Source organism: Vidua chalybeata, chromosome 5 (genome assembly GCF_026979565.1).
Source record: "Vidua chalybeata isolate OUT-0048 chromosome 5, bVidCha1 merged haplotype, whole genome shotgun sequence".
NCBI classification, from domain to species: domain Eukaryota; kingdom Metazoa; phylum Chordata; class Aves; order Passeriformes; family Viduidae; genus Vidua; species Vidua chalybeata.
The window spans coordinates 58121927-58144915 of NC_071534.1; the positions used below are offsets into that span (position 1 = coordinate 58121927).

The window sequence follows — 22989 nt, forward strand, 5'->3', positions numbered from 1 at the left end:
GGGAGAGCTGCCCGCGGGTCTGTTCTGCTTGCCGGGCACTTGCGCGAGGCCCGCGGGCATTCCCCAGGGGTTACCGGGGGCCGCCGCCCGCGGGGGCCGGTCCTTGGCCGTGTCCATGGAGCAGCGCCGTGGGAGGGGCCGGAGGCCGCGGCAGGGGCGGCTCGGGAGGGCCGGGTGACGGCGGCCGGGCGGCGGCACTGCGGGGCTGCAGCAGCGGGACAGGCCCGGCCGCCCAGCCCAGCCCGGCCCTGCGCTCGTCCCGCCGACCGGCGGATGGGCGCAGAGAGGGCAGCGGCTCGGCCATGGCCAGCGGGGGCCCCGAGGAGAAGGAGGCGGTGGCGGAGGAGGAACAAGCCCTGAGGAAGCTGGTCGTCCGGCTCCAAAACGTCCAGGAGAGGAAGCGGCTGGAGACGCTGGTGCAGACCCTGAGCGACCTGCTGGAGCTGGCGGCCCGGCAGAGCGGTGAGCGCCCTGCCCTGCCCTGCCCTGCCCGGCCCTGCCTTGCCCTGTCCCGCCCGCCGCCGGTCGCTAACGCGGTCTCTCTGTCTGTCTCTGTCCCCCCACAGCTCCCCGGCTCTTCAGCGGCAAAAACGTCCACGTGCCCCTGCTGCTGGTGGTGGATCTGTACCCGGGAGCGGCGGGCGTGCAGCAGGTCAGGGGCCGGGCGGGCCGGGGCCGGGGCCGCTGCCCCCGCTCCGGCTGCGCTCCGCGGGATGAGCGAGCGCGCGGCCCTCCCGGGAGAAAAGCTCTTGTTCCGCTTGTTGATTTCTCCTTAACTTGCCGTGTGTCTCCTGGGCCGCTTCATGGAGCGCTCTGAGCTGTAGAAGGGCGCTGTCACCGCTGGCATTTAAAGGGACCAAGCGTTCCAACTTATTGCAGACGCCACTGGCTGCGTCTCTGTTTTTACCGGCAGAAGGAAGCGAAATAGAAAATAAAAATTAAACCATGTGAATGCTGTGTAAAGTAGGGTTCTAAATTACCAGTAATGTTATCTAATATAATTTTGACGTGCCTATATTGAATTTTGCTATGGTTAGACAAACTTACAAAATGCACGATTGTACACTATGAATTCATATATATGTAGCCATATCCTTGAGACTTGTGCTAGCACAGTTTTTTAAAGGCAGGGGGAATATTTTAGCTAAGAGTAAGTTCTGCAAATTAAGGTTCTGCCTACCTGCTCCTGTAATTTAACATTGGCCCATTTGGACTAGGTGTGGCACTTCCACAATTTGATGTTGTACTTATGGTACAGTTGCCAGACTTGTCATACAAAACAGCTCCTTCCTGGCAGGCATATATTAAATATCTGACTATGCTATGCATAGAGGATGTTTATAAGCTCCAGATTTCTGTCCAACTCACTTGATTCTTTTTTTTAATTATTAAGCAGTAGGAATATGAAGCAGCAGTTATTTTCAAGATAAAGGTCATTAGTTTATAAAATCTCTGCCCAGAAGTCTAAACTTTAAAGTAAAACATCAGTCATACCAAGAAGTAGGTGTGAAATGACAGCACAAGACTCTCAGAATTGCATAAGGAAGATAGAGATTAACTTTGATTTTAACTCTCTTAAAATACTTTATTCTAATGCAGAATTTTAAAATTAATTTTAATATTCTACCTGCCTATATTTGCAGTCATACAGTGTTTCAGTTTAGAGGTTCTGGACATCCTTTGCATTACTATGTTGTGTTCCAATGGGAAATTTATAGCCAGTGCAAAGCTCAAAGCCCATTCCTCATAAAATGTCTTGGGCAACTCTTCTTTCACATTCAGTTCTGATGTTACATTCACACTATGTAAGTAGAGCTCTGTCTTACTGCTTCATTCACTGCTATTTGTTTGTAATCTTTGTGAATAAATTCTCACTTTACAGTGGTGGCGAAGTAGTGAGGTCCTGATTTCAGTGCAGTCTCTTGGCACTTTTAATTATTTTTTATTGACTGAATAATTAATCACCCTCCTTTTACTTTTGGCATTGTAAAAAAATTGGATCACATAAGAGAATAAACAAAGTCAGAGACATACCTGAAGTGAGAATTTTCTTCACCTCCCCTCCTTAACTGGTAACAAAGCATTGTGGGTTGCTGCTGTTCCACTAACTTGTACAGGGTTAATTTGCCTAGTAGATCAATATTGCAAGTACTGGCCCAAGTCAGACTGCAGGCATAAACCATGCAAGCTCCTTCAGAAATACAAAGGTACTGGTGTGGAAAGCCAGTAGTTCCTGTAAGTAAAATATATTATTTATATATGTTTATAAATATAATTTCTATTTCTATTTATTGTAATATTTAAGTAAACAAGGTAGTTTTCTGCAGTTTCTCTGGCAATGATTGGAGCAGCTTAGAAACTCTAGAGCACAATAAGAGTGCACTTGAGTAAAGAGCAGTCAGCAGAGCTTTATTGTCTGATGTAGATGGTGGGACCTAATGTAATATAAATTAATTGTGTGCTAGCAACAAAAAGGGTCGAATTTAAAAATAATGAATTTCATTGCTGCTACCAACTGTTTCTGTATATTGGGACCTGTTTAAGTCTTTATAAGGACATCTTTTTTTGCTTTATTTCCCTTCCTTGTAACCTTTAGGATTTCTGTTTTTTAAAAGACCCTTGCTTTCTTACTTAATCTTCAAACAGCTAATAAGCTCTCTGTTACCTCAGGTTGTGATTTGAATGTTGTAAGATAGACCACATATCAGCAGGTCAGATGTTTCCATTGGTCTTCTCTGGATCCACAGTTCTGATAAATGTTTGTCAATACTTGGAGTCCTAACAATCCAAATAAAAATGTTCAATGGGAATATAAAATTCATCAGAAACAGTTAATACGGAAAGGAATTTTCCAAAGTAATTAAGCAAGTTTTCATCAGATATTAAATTTTATAAGAACAATTAGGATGCTCTTATAAAGTAGGACTTCTAAAATAAAATGTTTTCTAAGGAATAAGCAGTTTATCAATGGATAGTCACCTCTACAATGTTTTTGAAATTTGTACCTGATTGACTGTCACCAATAAACTCTATTTTGCTTGGAATATGGAAAATTAGGGAAATATATATCCTCATCTTGAACTGATAGTTACTAAGACTATTCACTGTACCTACATTTAGGTAGGACTCAGTTACACAGACCACCCTGAATGTCCATAGTAAGTGATTTGTAGTCTCATGCAGGGCAAGGCAGCTTGCTATCCAAGGAAGAGAAGTGTATGGAAATTGGCTCATAGTCAAGTTCAGTCTGCAGACATTAGGGCTGTAATTGGCTTTAAATGTTTGTCTCTACAAATCTGAGCTGAAACAGAAACAAAAGTACTGCAGATATGGGCTGTGCTCACACTGCAACCAAGCATGTGAAAGACAAAAGTGGAATTCCAGTCCCCAGGGAGCTACATCACCTTTTGCACACTCTACAAAGCTGTCAGGAAAGCTATCCAAATTCAAGTTTATGCTGTTCCTGTGGGTGACTCTACACTACCAGGCTTGTAATTCCATGTCTCTAGTCTTGCTGATTGCAGGGTTAGGGATCATGCACTTTATATGAACTTTGCTCTTAAAGTCTTTGGAGGTAGCCATTTACATTCCTGTTGTTGGCTGTCCCATCTTGACCTCTTTGCTTTACATAACTCTTTTGTGAAAAAGTGATCCAGTTATGTGTAGAGTCTTTGTGATATATTACCTTCTGCCTTGACTCTATTCTTAAATCACAGAGCCCTGCTTCCACCTTTTTATTTACTTACAGGCTCAAGGAAACTCACATGCCTGATTATAATTCCTTTCTGTAAAATCTGCTTCATCTTGACTTTTGACATTTCACAGTTCACTACTTTTCTTTCAATACAGAGGGATTTTCTTTCATCAGTCATTTCTTTCTACAGATTTTGCTTACTGCTTCCTCACTGCAGCCTATTCAGTCATATCAGCCTGTAAAAATTTATAGGAGAGCAGATTTCTCCAATACAGAAGATCAAAGAGGAGCATTTTTAGCTTTTGACATTATTTACAGATGTTTGAAAGTCAAAGAATTTGCATTGGATGGCATAGGTAGTTATTAAGAACAAATACATTTAGTTGTCTTTCACTCCTTATGATCTCAAAACTTCTACTGCCTTCATTACATTTTGAAAGCACGCACTACTGAGGGTTGATGGCAAGAATATGAAATGTATGGTAATTGTTTATGTATCTCATCCCCATTTAAAACATTGAAGGCCTTTAAAAACCTATACTTTATCCTTACAATTTGCAATTAAATAGCAAGTTCTTATGGAAACACACATTTTTCATTAAAATACACCTGCAATAGTGCAGGTGTTTTCCCTGGCCAATGATAACATACTATGGATCACATCATATCTTTGTCTCTGTCAGCAACTCATTTAACTGTGTGCCCTTTATCCTCAAGCAGTGCTGAAGCAGATTGAGGGTGATGTGTTCCTGCAAGCAATGCAATCAGAATCATTAGCATGTTTTACTTCCATCTTTTAACTTTCCATGCCATTTGTCTTGCGTTAATTAATTTTCCCTTACTGATTTAGCTAGGTAACAGAACAGCTGTCTTGCAAGAACCAAGGATATTAGAAGACAATGTAGAAGTTCTAAGCAGAATATCTATTCTAAAATAGCTGCTTTTTTGTTTTACAGATGGGCTGGTCACTTCTTTGTAAATTAATAGAAATTTGTCCAAGTACTCTACAAAACATGGCTCCTAAGGATGTTGGGAAGGACTGGGAAGTACTGGGTGTTCACCAGTAAGTATTTTGTATACAAAGAGTCTGCCAGAATGCTTGGTCATTTTGGCAGCATATATATATATGCAATGAAATATATAAAGTTATTACATCGGCGTTTTCGTGCATTTCTTCAACCTTCAGAATGTGGCACACACAAAGAGGGATCTTATCCATGTATTTAAATACCTGGTGCAGAAAGTAAAGGAGATTGAGCCAGACCTTTTTTTGTGACACTCAGTGACAGAATGAGAAGCAAAGGGCCCAAATTGAAATATAGAAAATTCCACTCACACATTAAAAAAAAAAATCCTAAGTAACCTTTCTGGCAGAGATAGTATTACCTCAATGTTCATGTGTGTTTTTTTAAATGTGAGGAATTATATCCATAAGCCTAAAGTAGTGTAAATCAAGAAGAGGAGGTTTTGTTACACCGGTTATTATTGTCTAAAGGTAAGTATTTACACTGATCACCTCAAATACCTGTGAATTCAGTGGATACAATTACCTTCAGAAGGGGTGGATTTTTCTATCTTTTTAGTTAATGGAGCAAATTGTGGTTTGGACTTGCTCAGCTCTCGTCCATCAGCTGTCAAAGGAAACCTAAGCAAGATTTTTCTGGATGTCTGTGGTTAGATGGGATGAACACCCACACAGATTGGCTGAATTGTTGCCCAGTACCACAAATGCTAATTGTAGATGTAGGCATGATGCACATGGGGATTGTTTTGGGGGCTTGGTTAGGTTTTCTCACTCTTGGGCGGATTGCTGCCTTCAGGGCTGATAATGACAGCAGTAAGCACTTACAGCCTTATGACCCCGTCAATCTGCCTCCATAGTCCTTACCACACCCTTCCTTGGAAAGGTTGCTGTTGAAAAATAGCATGAAGATGCATTTTGATTTTGTGGGGGTTTGTTTATTTGTTTTATAGTGGCTAGAATACATGGTCAGTAGGGGAATGAACTCCCCTGAAAGATGTGTTGGCAGTTTTTGTTGGAAAGCAAAAGTGATTTGGGTTACTTTTCATGAGCAAGAAATAACTGAGCTGAAGCTGCACATGCTGGTTACAATTTCTTTGGCAGCTTAAAAGCTTGTTAATTGACTAAAAGTTATCCTGAGAGCTGGAAATTCTGAGACCTGCTCATTCTCAGGTCCCAGAAAAATTACTTTCTGGGACTGATGTTTCCTACAGCCTCTTCAGTGCCCACGCATTGTGTATAGTTAACAAAGCATCCTTTTCAAACTCAAACTTCACTAAAGAGCTGTACATGATTCCTTCTCGGGACCATCATTTTAGCCAATTGTGTATCCCGGTCTGACATGTTGACAGTTTTCCTTGCTCCTTAGTGGGAGAGTGGGCCCAGGCATTTCTGTCAGTGCCAAAGGCAGAGCAAGCCAGCTAAATTATGTCTTGTGTTCCTTGAGCATGGATTGTACTAGAATTGCAGTGAATCAACACCATAACGAATACATGCTGTTTACATCAAGGCAGGAAACAGTTACAATAGAAAAGGCCTTTTTTTTTTTTTTTTTTTTTTTTCAGGAAATTTTCCTTTTTGTTTGTGTAACTGTTTTGAGAGCATAGGAATATTAAACTAGAAAAAGCATTTCTTTCTTCTGGCTCTCAGCTGTGATCCAACTTGACTACACTGCAGTTATGTTTACAAATGGTAGTTTGCTATTGATTTAGTTGTTTTTGACAGACAGTGTAATAAATAAATAGTTGCTATCACTGTGAAGAGAAGGAGAATTTCCTTCAATATTTTTGCATTCTTTCCAGAAGCTTAAATAGACTTCATGAGATGTTTTGTAATCTCTTATGTTAAACTTTCCTACAGCAGAAGTTTAGAAAGGTTTTTACATCCTTCTTCTTGGTTATACTTGAAATGGGAGGATATATGGTAGGAAATTCTCTAAAAGTAAATTGGAAATTTGATGTTATACCTATAACTGATGTTATACCTCTCATCAGATTTTGTCTCTTGTGCCTTCTTTGGTCATCATATCTACAACACTAGTGCTACAACAGAGGAGAGAGAAACTAGCAGCATCATAGTATGAAGGGAAAACAGTAATACATTCATTCCAGCTTATAAATTTATACTTCGGCAAGGCAAACAACATCACTGCCGGAGTTGGGGTGTGAAATTTGGATGAAACTTCAAGTGCTGCTTATGTTTCTCAAGACAGGTCATGAATATCAACTTAAGTATTACAAATTACTGCACAGTCTATTTTTATTAGATATTATATATGCAAAGATTCACATTTGAAGATTATTAAAATTGCAGAATCAAGCTCTCTAAAATAAGGAAAAGTAAAGAAAAGAAAGTTTCTTTAGTTTTTTGTGTGTAAGTCTATGCATTTTCATTTCATTTTAATTACAGTTCCTCTCTCATTTTGAAATATGCTTCATTATGTGATTTCAATGCTTTTAGAATTTTTTTTTGAAGAAGTGTTACAGATTTTTAGTCACTATTTTATAGATAGTAATTTGAGTAAAGTATGTTGAAAATATCTACTGATTTTTAAGTGCCCAGTTTGATGCATGACCTGAATTTTGCAGTACGTGGCATTGTTTGGTTCCCTCTGTTTAACAAGTCAGAACAGACTTACAGAAAGTACAGTGTGCAACTGGAAGTCTAGGAAATGTTTCTTTTTAGTGGTTTGTCCAGCATCATGTAAGTGCTTTAGGGCTGAAACATAGGGTAGAGTTCATCAAGATGCTGTTCAAGTTCTTCAGCTGGGAAACTGCTACTTCTCTTCCACCAAACACTTGGCTGTTCAGTGTAACTGAGCTCTTGCTGCAAGCAGAGCAGTGCTGTGCTGTCCACATTCTGTGGTGCTCCACAGACCGGTGCTCTGGAGGGTAACCACCTCCTAAATGACCCCACAGAATTAATTCATATAACTGACTAAAAATTAAAGTGCATTGGATAAATTATACTTCAGTATTTTAATGAACTATGATCATAGTTGAAATTCCAATATTACTTCATTGGTACCTTGAAAAAATCTAAACTGAAATAAAAAGTTTTTTTAAAAATTATTTGCGAGCTTTTTAAGGTTTTGCTAATTTCTCTAACTACTTCTGTTTCCAAAGTAAATGTTTGATAAAAGTTTGTGTGTGTCAAAATTTCTTTAGCTATAACTCTTTTTTCCCTTTTTTTGTCTTTAATTTTTAGGCAGATTCTTAAAATGCTTACAGTCCACAAAGGAAACATAAATCTTTCAGTAATAGGACTAAAAACATTAAATCTACTCCTCATGTCAGGTATTGTGTGCTTTACTTTCCTATTTCATCTAAGCCTTTGAAACACAGAGATGATACAAGTGTTTGACTGTACATGGTAGACTGGATTTTTCTCTCTGTTTTACTCCATGAAGTCACTTGTCATTTGTACTTGTATACAAAATAATAAGAGTCATATTTTGAACCTTTTTTTTACCAGGTAGGTATGAACTGTCTTTTGGTGGTAAAGTTTTAGAACATCAGTGCTATTGTAAAATGCCCTAAGAGATAACTTTGTCATGAATTATACAAAGCTGGATTTGAACTGTAAGAGTAAACTTTAAGGACAGTATTAAAGAGTTTTGGATTTTATGTTTTTTCAATGAAAATACTGAGAAATAATCAGTGCAACATGTAATCTCTTCTGCTGTTCAGACATAATTGCTTTCCTGCTCTTGGAAGAAGAGGTGGATGTGTTTTCCTTGGTATTTAATGCCATGAACACCTTCCCTAAAAATGAAGAGATCCAGCAGCATGGATGTAAAGCATTACACAAACTTTTTGAGAAAGGTATTTTATCTTGTAGTTTATGATGTTAGAAAAATGTATCAATTGGGAGGGATAACAGATATTAATTTAAAGGCAATAAATGAATTTCTGCATTCCAGATTGGTTTGTGGATTATGTCTGTTCTTAAATGAGCTGGCACAAAACAGACTTTCCAAGCAATATCACAAATTCTATAAATTGGAGGAATGAATATGACATCTTTTAAAAAATCAAAATGTCCCTTCATTTCTAACTCCAGAGTTAACTGAAAAGATGGGATTTAATGTTGATCAGTAACTGAAGTAAAGAATAGTGACATTCGATTTTAATTCTCAAAAACAAGATTGTGTATTTAAAACTGGTAAATTTTAGTAATGTGAACAGTTCTAAAATCAAACAAAATGTTTGTACCTTAGAAAAATACTTTGTTCTATATTTTACCCTGACAATGCTAAAAGGTGATCACGTGTCCATACAATATTCCCATTTATGCTGAAAAATGAAGTCACCATGTATTGAATTTTTGCAAAAACCTCAGGAATTGTGCATTTTACAGCCAGAAGTCCCCTTGTTGTAGTCCCTTTGCTTTGAATTGAGTTTCTTGATTAAAAATAAATATTGAGAAATGCTATCGCTCTGCTGTACTTCTTTGCTTCAAAGATAGTCTTCAGTTCTCCAGATTGGTTCTTTTTGGCACCATTCTATATTGCTTTTTTAAGTCTTTCTCCCACATGTGTGCTTGGAATTATCTTCTCTGTTCTTTTTCCTCTTCCTGTCTCTAAATACTTCTGCCCTGCTATACTTTCTCTTCAGTCTCCACAACAGTCTGAACTTCTTATGTTTTCTGTGCATGTTTTTTGTAAGTGCCGGATTTTCACAGATCTGGCTGCAGGTACAGACCTGCATACCTTCTTCTTGATGGCAGCACCAATGTGACAAGTTCCTAGGATGCTCCTGCCTTGTTTTCTCTACCTCTGAGCCACCTTGTCAGCTTTTGTTATGTGGATGTTTGCATAACCTTATCTTCAACCAGATTCAGAAAACAATTCTTCTTGTGAAATTTAAGAGGTGCTCTTTCTCATCCTGGGTCAGTTCCCTTATCTGCTTCATTGCACAGCCACACAGTTATGTCAGTATAAATAACAGGGGCCAGGAAAGGAAAAACCTTAAGCCATTAAGGTAAGATATTATTAAGGTGTGGCTTTATGGGAAAAAAGTCCATTATAAAAAAAAAAATTAAATTAAATCAGAGCATGCAAAATGGCATTCCCCATTCACTGATATTTTTTTCCACTGTATGTTTAGCTTTTCCCTCACTTATATACTGTCCGTGGAAATTTGGCTTGGACTAGCATTCTGTGAAAAAGGCCAAAATACTTCTAAAATACAGATTCACAAGGTAGCATTTAAAAGTCAGAATTCAATTACATAAAGTGCAAGCTAGGTGTTTATAAAGTAGCTCAGTTTTTAGTTAAAAAAGCCATAATCATGAAAGATTATGTGTATGGAGAGTACTTTACTTTCTGTGAAACACAGAAAATAAATATAAGGAAACTTGATAAAAACAGTTGTTTTTTCTGATTATGCACCAGGATAAGAATTATTTCCTCAAAACATACTGTATCTCTTCCCTTTCAATTTAGTTCCAGAAGAGCAGCTGACTGAATTTGTTGAAAGCAAAGATCATATGATCATACTGAAAGTATTTAAAGAGTTTCCAGAGAAAGAAGAGGTGATTCTTCCTGCACTTTATTCATTACATTCCTTAGCTGGACCACGTAAGTATTAGAAGTTATTTTCAATTCCTTTTCTCCCAAAGTGTGCATCAGCTCTTGCTTCCTGTAATTGTAAAAAGTAATCTTTGTCTGATTGGAAAAAAACCTTGAGAACTGGTTGGAATTGCCAGACAAATCACTTTCCTGTTTACTTTGGGAAATACCCTTTTTAAAAACTGGATATTTTTTATATTTAACCATTAAAGCATAAATCTTTCCTAAATAACAGAAAGATAACTTTCTTCCACTTGGAGTAAGTGGTAGAAAAGATGCTTATCATGGTTGTAGAGACTGAAGTTTCAAGACCCTGTCCCTGTCATCTTTTATTATTTGAAAAATAAGATATATTTATTGACTAAATAAATCTTCAGTGAGTTCGGGTCACAGGTAAAGAATATTCTTGGCAAAATCTGTTCCACAAAGGAAAATTGCCCATACAAATTCAGTGGCCAGGCCTGGGAAAAAATATCTGAGTTCAGACACTTGCTGTGGTCATTTCTGTGGTGGCTGCAATGGCAAGCATTGGTAGCACTGTGCATGTGGTAGGCTTACAGTGTCCTCAGGTGTTGTGCAGTAAGACTGGAAGAAAATGTCTTTGTTATCTCTTGTCTTCCAGTAACAGCAGTCCCTGTTCTGTGCAAAATCAGATCCTGAGAAATGTGTTTGATGATTTGTGTCAATTTGTTGACAGCAATCTGATCTTGTTCACACAGAGGCAGGTTTTGTCAGCTTCCTGCTGACAAATTTTGGGAAGCATAGAGCAGGGTTCTGCTCTCCATGTCTTTCATGACGTGCATAATGTTGTACCTCCTGCAAATGTGTTTACTTACAAAGCCTTGCTTGTACATCCTGTCTGGCTCTATAGGAACTGTGCTGGCCCCATGAATGCCCACTGAACGAGAACTAGACTGAAATGTCCCACATTTCATCAGACTCCAAGCTATCTAGTTCCCGTTTCTCAAAATTCTTGCTGTTCCAGTTTGTATTTAAAAAGTTTAGTATCCCTTCCTTGAGTCAGAAATAATTTTTCCTTAGCCCAGAAGTTACTGCTGTTTTCTAGGGAAGAGGATGCCAGATTTTAAGTCCTTTTCAAAACAGTAAATAATTATACAAAGTGTAACAAGAGAAGGCATGAAAAAGACGTGCTCTAAAGTAAGCATTTAATACTCTAATTTCTAATATGAAAGATTGAAGCCAGAGGAACAGAGACTACTTGCACATTAATGTTCAAAGCTGGTATTCATACTCTTGGTTGGTGACATCCCTCAAGAACTCAACAAAATATATTCCTTTAAGGCCACCACAGAGAAGATAATTCAGTGTTAAGTACACACTGTAACTTATCCAGTAGCAAATGTCTCCCCATACCCTGAAGTTCAAGTCTCTATTCTGAATGAGTACCTCGCTATGCCTTTCATTAATACATACTTAGACTTGGTTCTGGCTCACATTATAAGAAATTGTAGGATAAGGGTGTACAAGAACTCTTTAATCTCAGTAGTATTTGTGGCATGAGAAAAATGCTTTGCTGCTGACTGTCCTCCAGTGTGGAGTGGTGGATCACAGAATGTTACCCATCTAAATGGCAGGCATAGGGAGCCAGCCAGGCTTGGGCTCTGTTTACTAGGGAGGAACAGTCACCTCAAGAGGAAATATACCTAACTCTAAACCAGCTGGGATGAGTCACCATACAGAGTGCTCAGATCTCATCATCAGTTGTTGAGATGACCAAGTTTTGGTGGTTAAGATTAAATGAGATCTGTTCCACCTCTTTTTCTCTATCTTGTTCTGGGATATGATGACTTGCTGCAGATGTGCCATTGCTTGGATCTTGCAGATTTCAACATGCAGTTCATTATGCTGTCTCCGTAGTGATCAATTTTGGAATTGTCTGACTATTTTACTATATTCATAAGTATCACCTTTGAAATCATAACTTACTGTGGAATGATGCAATACTGTTTTGTGGAATGTGTGATTTCAGTTGAGAATGACATGATAAATGGCTGTCCTATTAAAACGTTGTGAAAGGTACATTCCTTCACTATCAAATAGAGTGCTTCAGAAATGCTTCCCACTCAGAGCTTGCTTTTTCATCTGGTAGGTTGTCATTATTTAATATTTAGAGCTGTATTATTTTAAAGATTTGCTGCTCTTTTAAAAAGGGTAATCATCTTTAATAATACAGTTCTGAATATTTCTATTATGTTGTATCCAGGGAAGCCAAGCTGTTGAAAGAACAATTAAGAAAATTTATAGACCTCAGCACAGTAATGCTAACTCCCTTGAAGCTGGTGACAGGACTCCCTTTCATTCATTTGGGCCAGGATTTTGGCCAAGATTTCTTGGGTTCATATTCTGTCTCATACCCTGGATAGAAATACTACGAGGATGCTTTCATACACTGTGTTTTAACTACCATGATGCTGTTTTGCCTGAAATTACTATATGTGGGATCACTCTGTCCTCAGTTGGAATGGATACATTCTGGTTTTGTATGGGCTCATGTGATTGTCCTGTTGATTTCTGTATCTGGCCTGAGTAATAGAAAGTAAACAGGGTGAGAGTGACCAAGCTCTGGCACAGTTTTCTTGGAGGGGCTGTGAATTTTCTATCCTTGGAAATATTCAGAAGCCACCTGGACAACCTGCTGTAGGCAGCCCTGCTTGAACATGTGGGTTGGACACAGTGACCTTTTAGCTGTTCCTTCCAACATCAACCTTCTGTATTCTGTGAAATACAGTGTGTGCAATGGCTTTCAAAATTTTGCAGGAATATAGGATGAAAATTTCAGTATCCTCAGTAGAACTAATTTTTATGAAAATAATAAGTTCCTAACTTGCCCCCTAAAAAAGAAGGAAAACTCAGAAAATCATGATTAAATCAAATAAATTACTACAGAATAAATTTTATGAGAAAAAAAAATCTAAATTTTTTCTTAATTTTATGCCCCTGGAAATATTACTGAAATATTGTAAAATGTGTACTTGATCACAATCACGTTAGAAACACCATTTATAAGATCGATATAGTATTTATAAAACACACAGTTTGTTCACATTTAAGGAAAGAAAAACTACCTAAGATTAGTTTGGGAGGAGGTTTCTGTTAAATGGCCTGATACAGAACGGGAGAAAACAAAAAATGTTAATCTGAATTTTGACTGCACATTGAAAACCACTGGCTGGGTAGGAAGAAAAATCCTAGCAATTAATTACCATTCTCTAGGTAAGAAAGTGTTGTTTTAATGAATAGTTTCCAAATGTTCATAGACATTTATGTCTTTTATAAGCATATCAAGAAATAAAGCCACCTTTCTTTCAAGATGCAAGGTAAAAGCTGCAATATAGTCACAGTTCTCTAAATAAATCTATTTAACTGAAGTCTGAATTAGAATCTAGAATCCAGTCAACTTTCACACCCCCCCCCCACCTCTCTATTAAGAAGCAGTTTTTGTTTCTATTTCTTTCTTTAGCCAGCAATGTTGAAGTGCTCATGTCGGGAAATGTTCGCTGCTACAATGTTATAGCGGAAATGATGAAAACTTTCCCCAGTAGTGAAACAGTTCAGGAAGTGAGTTGCTGTTTGTTGCACAAGCTTACATTGGGTAAGTTCACAAAGTTGTTTATATAAAGTCAGCTTATTCTGGCTGTGTAAGAGTCGGAGTTAACTGTGAGCATTTACAGGCAAAAACTGCTATTCCAGGAAATCCTCATGGTGGTGCATAGATCCTTATGTCTAATGATGCAAAACCCTGTTCACAGTCAATATGGTGTCCTTATGTGTTAAATATAAGTAACAATGAGCAGCTGCCATAGAAGACTCAAGTTAGAAATAAGTAATGAGACAAAAAAGGATGAGAAGCACAACAGGAGAATGGGAAATCAGTAGGTCTGATTCTGTATAAAGTTACTATAGAAAAGAAGAAAATTACTTAGAGATTTCGTTTTTTGAAGTGCCAGTGGTAAATGTGTGAGAAACAACTAGTGCCACAGAATTAGTTGAAAAGTATTCTCTAAAACTCTAGCTTTCCTCCTTGCAATGCATTTATCTTCAGAGACCTGTGCTGCATTCCTGACAGTGATGATGCCTGTCTTGGGGGCCCCCTGTGCTGCAGCAGTAAATGAATCACTGGATTCTGGACTTACCTTGACTTGAACAAAAGTACTTTAGTTGTCTGGGCTAAAATGGGCTGGTGTCACATCAAGAGAAATTATGTCAGAGGCAAAAAGTTGTGCCTCTTAGCAGCTCTGTTCTCACACGTGCGACTGTAATAAATCCATTTGAGCACTTGCCAAGAACCACGTAGTAGGAAGCTGAAAATAAATATGTTTCTCCCCCTGCTGCATGTAAGCAGCTGCCTGAGCAGCCCTCACTCCATAGTTGGTTCTTCTTCATCAAGAGTTAGACTTCCCAATTTTTGCAGGTGGTGTTCTGAAGCTACTGCAGATGCTGGTACCAGTGCATGACTCCCCATAATAAAGTCAGTGCCATCCTTTCACCATCAGTTTCCATTTCTTTGTGCAGATATGGTAGAAAATACAGATCAGACTTGAGTGGAACCCAGAGCAATTTTCCATTCCCCTTCAGAAAACTGGATAAGATTTTTAAGGAAATGTGGTGTCTGTTGAGGTGGTAATTGCAGGGTTTTTTGGCAAGAGGTGATGCTAACCTTGAACAGTTTGCTGTGCAAGGCTAACTGAAGATAGGCAGGGAAACCAAGCACTTGTGGGAACACAGCAACTTGGTTGGCAGGCCTTGATCTTGCTGTAAGTGCAACCAGCCTGGTTTCAATCAGATGTTTGCCATGTGTTTATGCTGACCACCAATGAAGAGTGGCAGAAGAAAACCCATAAGATCCATTTCTTCTTTGAGCCCTTCATCTTAATAAAGAGCTACTGTAGTAGAGTTACAGAAGAGGTGTTCACAGCACCTTGCAGTTATGGGAACAGGTGTGAAATTGTTAGGTGCTCCTGGAAATAGTCTGGAAGATTTTCATATGTATAGCCAGTGTTGCTTCCCAGATTATTCTGATGAACACTGTCTTCCTAAACCCATGTTAACTGGCAGTAAATGGTAAAGTTAGCATCTACTAGTTTCCAAAATCACCATCATGCATTCTTGCTAATCTGGTAACGGCTATCCTAGATTTGACTGTCTTTGGAATTTTAACTGGCTGATACCTGTTTGGTCAGCTCAAGTCCAACAGAATTCCTCATCACATAGCCTAGGTATATTAATTTCTTTAGGTAAGTAATGCATTTACACAAACATACCTTTTCCATTAAAATATGTTAAGAAACAGCAATGCTGATATAACATGCCCACACAACTGATCTTTCACATTACTACTCTGATTCTCATTTTTGTTTATCAAGATTTAAATGAAATTGAATATCAAAATAGAAGCCATAGCTATCAAACCGTATTTGACGAAGTGAGTGTTGGTCTATTATTTTCTGCATAATACTTCCAAACAAGGAAGTTATTTGAATTTGCTTGCTTTTTGGAGAGTGCTTTATATTCAGCCTGTAATACAAAATACTGTGCAACTTATAATTATTGTTATGCTTTAAATATATTTATTTTCCAAAGGCTTTCTTCTGTTCCAGAAGGAATCTATTCTATGTTTATAATGCTGGCCTTGACTTATTTAATGAGGAGGGTAAAACCAGAGAGTAAACTAGGGTTAAATTACTTGTGTCAGAGGATAAATCAAATCATTGCAGGAATTCAGGACCAGGACTGCATTTGCTTCCTGGCAGGAAGTCTGCAAGTGATACACCAATTGTATTTTTCTTAATTTGATGACAATGTGTGTTTCATTTTGCATTAAACTTCTGCCTCTTGTAAAAAAAAAAAAAAAATAAAAAGGCCCACAAAGACTGTAGATCCCAACTTTTATTTTATCCTTAACCTCTTCTTTCTACAAATAAAATTTTGGTGTCAAGCCCTGTAGTAAGAAAAACAGCATTTGTTACAAAGTTTGTACATTGTGTGCTGAGAAATTTATGTTAAATGCATGTAAAGCTCTAGATATGTGTTTGTATTAATTTGATATCTTATCTGGTTTCAGAAAATTTTTTCAATATCCTTGTATTACATAAGGTTCCAGAAGTCATTGTGAAGGCTGTTACAACATATCCTGTAAATGCAAAGTTACAAGCTGCAGCTCTCAGTTGTTTGGCTCTTCTAAGTGAGTAAATCTCTGTCTACTTGTTAACTTTTTCACTCTAGTAATTTCCTGTAATAATTTCAAACGCCATTTATTTAACATTTATTTATAAGTCTGTGTTCATATCATATGCCCAACATCTGCACCTTGTTCAGAGCTGGTAAGTTATGTTCACAGATCTGAACAGAGCAAACTGTTTATTCATACACAAATTTTGGATAATCCCTACTTAACATAAAGTCTCTAGTGATAACAACACGTATTTGATGTTGTGTTTGCCAGGTATGACAGTGGCAGTTGATAGTAACACAAAATCAATGCTTGTGCTTGAGTTCTGAAATCAATTAAAAGATGTAAACTTTTCCTTGAGTACAGTTCAGACAGAAATTAGTTAGCTAGTGGGAAAAAGCTAAGTCTCTGATCCTCTTTGTCCTTTAGTAATTGTTCCATATAAAAGTCACTAGAAATGCTGTTTAAGAGTCCCCAGAATAGCAAAGATTAGATATCAGTACACATTCCATTATGCCTCAGATACTGTGCTCAGTGTTGGTATCTCTTTCTTTCCCTTAATTGCTGAAAATCACAGGTAGAAAATGATATATTTCAAATTCTGTTGCACTTTCTGAGCTATTTCTCTCTGAGCAACTGCAATTTGCATTTTGTTTTTTAACAACATTACTTCAGAGTGTAGATGGCTCTGTAATAAGTGGTTCCATGCAAATTATTCACATTTATATTTTATGTCTGTGGTATTCTGTACGTAAATACACAACAAAAAGAGGTACGTGCAGGTCTTTTCAGAGCCAAAGCCTAGACTGATCTGTAACTGTGTGACTCGTTTACTACACTACACTTAAGTTTTTCACTCCCTTTATAACCTTGAAGACATTTTTCAAGTCTGTCTCAGAGTTTATATCAAAAGATATCTCCCTTCCCAGAAAAGGTTTATCTTCCCACTGATTTTTACACATTGCCAGTGTGAGTGCCTCCATGACTACAGAAAGGTTAAGACATAGGTGTTTTGTTTTCACAGTAAGAATTTATTGTAAATATTTTATATTTCAAGCTGAAACAATATTCTTAAACCGGGACTTAGAGGAGAGAAAAGAAGAGGAGGAGGAAGAAAAGTTATGCTGGTTGGAAGCGTGTTACAGAGCATTAGAACTGCACCGAAAAAATACAGATGTGCTGGTGAGAAATTATGGGTGATGGGAATATGGAAAGACTGTATTATGTATTGAATAAAATGTTTAGAAGCATGCTTTTCTCATCCATATCCTCAGGCTAAAAAAAAGGCCTTAATGTCTGGCTTAGATTTAGAATAAATCTTACCTTTGCTGCCTTTCTATGTTCATCTCAAGAGGTTTTAGTTACTTCTTCAGATCAAATGTTGGTAGTTAAGATGAGGCTTGTACCTGAAACTTTGGCCATGAAAAGATTGTTGTTTACATACCTCTTTTGTATCCAACAGCCAAACACTGGCCTATCAGCAGAAATAGATATCAAAATGCATATTGAATAATGAGACTGTCACACATGTTTGTAACTCGGGCCTATCTGAGCTATAAAGAATGTTACATTTTGTTATATTTCTACATAAAGTGCTTTGTACCTCTTTTGTGAACTGAAAAGCAGTAAAACTAAGTTTTTTCATATATTTTTATCTTGTAGAGGTAAATTTTCTTAATCTTTTTGTCTTGGCTTATATTTAGGAGGCTGCATGCTGGGCTTTGAAAAATCTGTTTCTGTATCAACGCAACCTTCATGAGAAGATTGGAGATGGAGAAAATCAGTCAGTGCTGTCTTAAACCGGATTTTTGGAAATGAAAAAAAATGAGTGTCTGTTATTAAGCTATTTGATGTTTCACTTTTCATGTATTTTTAGTTTTGTAGTAGATGAAATGCATGGTGATCAATCACACCTGGGAAAGTTGCTTCCAAAGTGTGCTAACCTTGACTCAGGAAAATCTGCTAGTGTTTTCATAACGGGTCAGAACACAGCCTATTAGAGCTAATTTTTACAGTTCATAAGAATTTTGTCTTCAGTTGCAATAGGGATAAAGAATGTAAGAATTGGGAAAGCAGACAAGATTAAGATACCTAGCATGTAAGGAGTGTAGAAAAGCAGTGCTCATTTTCCCACAAAACAGATGAAAAGGCATTGTAGAGGGAATGCTGCCTCATTAGGGAGAATCTACTGGGCATGGATAAGACACTAATTTCCATTTTACTTAAACTTTCTCTCAGATTTCCTTAAAATTTTAGTCGTTCAATTTTTGTAAGCCTGTTCATACCCCTTTCTGGATCTCAGGTCCCTTGGAAAGCATGGTTCCAAGGAATTCAGTGAGACTCAGATTAGACAAAGTTGCATAGGTTAAAAAGGGTTTTCTAAGTCAGCTTTTGCTCTGGAAATATATTAGAAACCAAGAGCAATCACCTGAAATTTTAATTATGTTATGTAATACCTTTTTAAGAAACTGAAATGCAATTATGAAGTAACTGCTGTAATACAATCAATGTGCAGTGATTTGTTTCTCTCTGAAAGGTTCCCAATAGACAGAGAAGTGATGCTCTCCATGCTGATGCATTCCTCTTCAAAAGTGTTTCAGGCAGCTGCTAGTACCTTGGCAATTTTGTCACAACAAAATGGTAAGGGATTTTAATTAACCTTTTCTTTCTCATTAAGCAGAAAGTTATTGCAAAAATGTTAAAGAGAATTTAGTGTATTGTTGAATGAATACAATACTCCCTGTTATTAGAATATTATGTTGTTGTGATAAGTAGGAAGTTTATTCCTTGCTTTAAAAAAGTTACTGTTGGCTAGTATCAAAAAATATGAGGAAATAAAGAGCTCTCTGCCAGAGCTCTCTCTCTGTGTTGCAATTGCTACTTTTTGGAGTAGGAGACATGAAAAAAACTGTGCTCTCTTTGTATGCTTGTTTAAATATTTATCACATGTTTGAATTTCGTCAAGAGGAGCATTTGTTGAAAAATCACATGAATAAGGAACACAGCCCAACAAATACCACTTTCTTGCTTAACACAGTCCTGTTGACTTCAGTGGATCAAATTGTGTAGAAACTTAAGCATGTGCATGACAGTTTTCAAGATTGCTTTCCTCCTGATCGTGTCCCTAACATGGTTTCCTAACTTTTTTCAATTTGCAGACCCCCTCAAAATTTTTCAGTGGAGATGTGGACCCCTGAGTAGAGTGTTTAAGCCTACTGACAGTTGGCCTACTTTTATTAGATAACTTTCACAGAATCCTTTGAAGTGGTTATGGACCTCAAGGGGTTTGCAGACTGCACATTGAAAACCACTGGCTAGATAGGAAGAAAAATCCTAGCAGTTAATTACCATTCTCTAGGTGAGAAAGCATTGTTTTATCACCAGTTTATTGGGCCATCCAAGTACGTAAAACCTAACACAGAAAAGGTTTTATAATTATTTATGAGATCAATATGTATCTATACTGAGAAATAGATCTCATAAATGTATGCATACTATTGTCATATACCAGGTACTCTCATAGCATGTTACTGACAAGTGGGCCTCTGATTCCTTTTGGAAGTCTAAAGCAAGTTTTTCTTCTTTTTTTTTTAAATTATTATTCTTTTTGTTTTCCCCTTGAATTAATGTGCTTACAGCAGAAATGATAGACATAAAGAAGCTTAGTAAAACCTTCTGGCATAATGCAGTATTGCTTGAACTAACCATCTGAAATGGATGTACTGACCTGGGAATAACAAGATTTGGTGGTAGTTACTATGATAATTTTAATAGTGTTCTAACTTTTATTAGTTACAGTTATAGCTACAACATGTGCTTGGATATTTGAATTTGCAAAAAGTGAATTAACAAAGTAAAGAGAATTAATAAATATAAGTTCATTTTTTAAGTTTAACTTCGGAAGTTAGAAGAGTTTTTTTTTAAGTTCTAAACTCTTAGCTTTCCTACATGATCACAGAATGCAATTACAAGGAAAAAGTTTAAGAATTAATATTTCTGAAAATATAAGTGAGGCTATACATTCTTCTTCCCATATGTTAACTTTACCTAAGTAAAAGTAACAGATGTATAGAAACTTATTAGAGAGTCAGAAATTATAAGGTGTTTGATTAAGCTATGCAAATATAAGTCAGCTTCAGCTCAAATTGTTTCCCATTTTAATTTATACTATAATGTCTGCTTGATGAGGCAAAAACATTGAAAAAAAAAAGGAGGGAAAAAAGTTAGTTTTGAGAACTACACAGAAAGAAAGACTTACTTATAGGATGCTTGCTGTTTTGTGTTTTAGTAAATATTAGGAAGACACTACTGGCTAAAGGCATACATATGAATGTTTTGGATATAATGAGGAAACATCCACATTCTCCTGAAGTGGTTGAAAGTGCCTGCAGGATTCTGAATCATGTTTTTGAAGGAAGGTAATAAAATTAGAAATGCATGTCCACTTTCATGGTGAAGAGTTTTGAGATTCTGTGCCAAGAGTGATTACAATGAAGTTGTTGACTGGTAGTGAAATTGACCACAAACTGACAGCCCTGTTTAAGACATGGAATTTGGTAAGCCCTGTAGCCAAATGCCCAAGTGAGCGTATGTAGGGAGCTGCATGTTCTTCCCTTCATGGTTCTTGAGCAGTGAGATTCAAATAGACAATTGCTGGGTGGTCTCCCCTTCTGTTAGCCACTCTGAATTCCATTGAGAAATAAGAAATTTCCCACAAAATTACCTCTGAATATTAAAATATCATTTTGTTAATATTACTTTCTTGTTGGCTAGGATGCAACTGTTTACACAGACTGAATTAATGGAATGGCATGAAAATAGTGTGCTATGATGAAGAAAAGTACCACCGTTTAATTTATGTTTCAGATTTACAGTGTTCCAAAGGGTTATCATACAGTGTTATTTAAGGACAAATATATGTGAAATTTAGAAATGCATTCTTTTTATTTATTCTGTAAACAATATTTCCAGTTTCCCTCATCTGGATGTAATGACAGTAGCAGTATCAGAAGTTGTAAAAGCCATGAGGAAACATGAAAAATCACTCTCTGTACAACTGGAAGCACTTCGAGTCCTTTTACACTTCATGATGCCCAGTAAGTCATCCAAAGGCATACACCAAATCAGAGAATAGAATCAGATAGCTGGGTTTTAGTCTTTTTTATCTAATGAGACAGCCTTTAATGGGACTTCAAAAAATTATTGCAGTTCTGTACATAGCAAAGAACAGCTGTAAGTCTTTAGGAACATACAAGATGGGAGAAAATATTTGAGGTATTGAAGGTAACAGACCAAAATTATCACTGCTGATTTCCCCTTGATTTCATCAGTGAAGAGTTAGCTCCATTCCTTTGAAGGAATTTAGGGAATGAGTGTGGAGCTATCAGTGTCATAGTGGTTTGCATCATCAATGCCCTTTGAGAGCAAACCATGATAATGACATGAACATTGTTGTACCACAAAATGCAATTGTTTTGATAGCGTGTCTTGGAAGGAACATAAAAATTGGACAGTGATCTATATATTTATAGTAGTTATATACTACTTTCTATCAAAAAGGAGAAACTAAACGGACTAGTTTAGTTAGAAATTCCTTTCCAAAAAAAAAAAAAAAAACCTCTTTTTCAGCAATCCAGAGGGTGGAAAATGTTCTTTATTAATTTTATGGCTTTAGTATAATTTTGGAAAAGTTTTAACTCTTTTTGTCAGTGTCCTGCTATAAATCTTGCTTTTTTTCCTCTGATACTGAATGTAGGAGTACAGACATTGGGTACTGATGTTTTTTTCAGAACAACTTTTTTGCAAGTATCTCTCAGCAGTTTGAGCTGAACATTTACAAAACTAATAACTCTGAAAATAGTAATCTGGTTTTTATGCAGACTGATTGCAGATTATCAGTTTCCTTCTATTATTTGAATTCTAATTCTAATACTTTTCTCTTTTTCAATGAAGAGCAAGATTTAAATTTGATATATGTATTCTAACATGGAGGCAAGGCACTTTGCTTGCCAATATCCTGGAAGTGAGGCCCTTCTAAAGTGTAATCAAACACAGAGAGCACCAACTGGATGTTGGAACTTGCAGGTTAATTAGGGAATAAAAAAGTAATTCATGGGAAAAATAATAATCACAATAAATATGAGTGCTGAAGTGACTTTGAAAGGATCTCTGGGTACTTTCTGTAGTGTCACTTGACTGCAAGTGCCAAATGCTACAAGAAGGGTAAATCTGAAAGACCTTTCTCTGTTTTTTTTTTGTATATGCTCACATTCCACTTAATGTCATCTGTGTGTAAAATTTGTCCTATGATGTGCTGCCAAGTGAGCAAGAACAAATAGTTTATAGCTTCTCTATGGTGTCTCTTTACCAGAAGGAAGAGGCATTCTGAAGTAGGTATTAGGAAACTCCATAGCTCAAAAAAGTAATATATTGCAATGTATCTTAGAACAGATTCTTTGGCACAATTTTGTATTTTCATGGTAAGCAGTGAGCAAATATGTGGTGAAATTTTC

At 37.2% G+C, this 22989-nt stretch overlaps 1 protein-coding gene across 1 annotated transcript in view; it reads left to right on the forward strand.

Moving 5' to 3' along the window:
* The first annotated feature begins 294 nt into the window (after positions 1–294).
* LRRK2 (leucine rich repeat kinase 2) overlaps positions 295–22989 on the forward strand; it is a 64565-nt gene continuing 41870 nt past the window's right edge. The window contains exons 1-13 of the mRNA XM_053942043.1: positions 295–462; positions 567–652; positions 4651–4757; positions 7923–8011; positions 8405–8539; positions 10162–10296; positions 13769–13900; positions 16370–16489; positions 17535–17659; positions 18181–18260; positions 19014–19117; positions 20766–20895; positions 21449–21573. Coding sequence (XP_053798018.1) covers positions 303–462; positions 567–652; positions 4651–4757; positions 7923–8011; positions 8405–8539; positions 10162–10296; positions 13769–13900; positions 16370–16489; positions 17535–17659; positions 18181–18260; positions 19014–19117; positions 20766–20895; positions 21449–21573 — 1528 coding nt within the window. The 5' untranslated portion in view covers positions 295–302. The remainder of the gene's footprint in view (positions 463–566; positions 653–4650; positions 4758–7922; positions 8012–8404; positions 8540–10161; positions 10297–13768; positions 13901–16369; positions 16490–17534; positions 17660–18180; positions 18261–19013; positions 19118–20765; positions 20896–21448; positions 21574–22989) is intronic.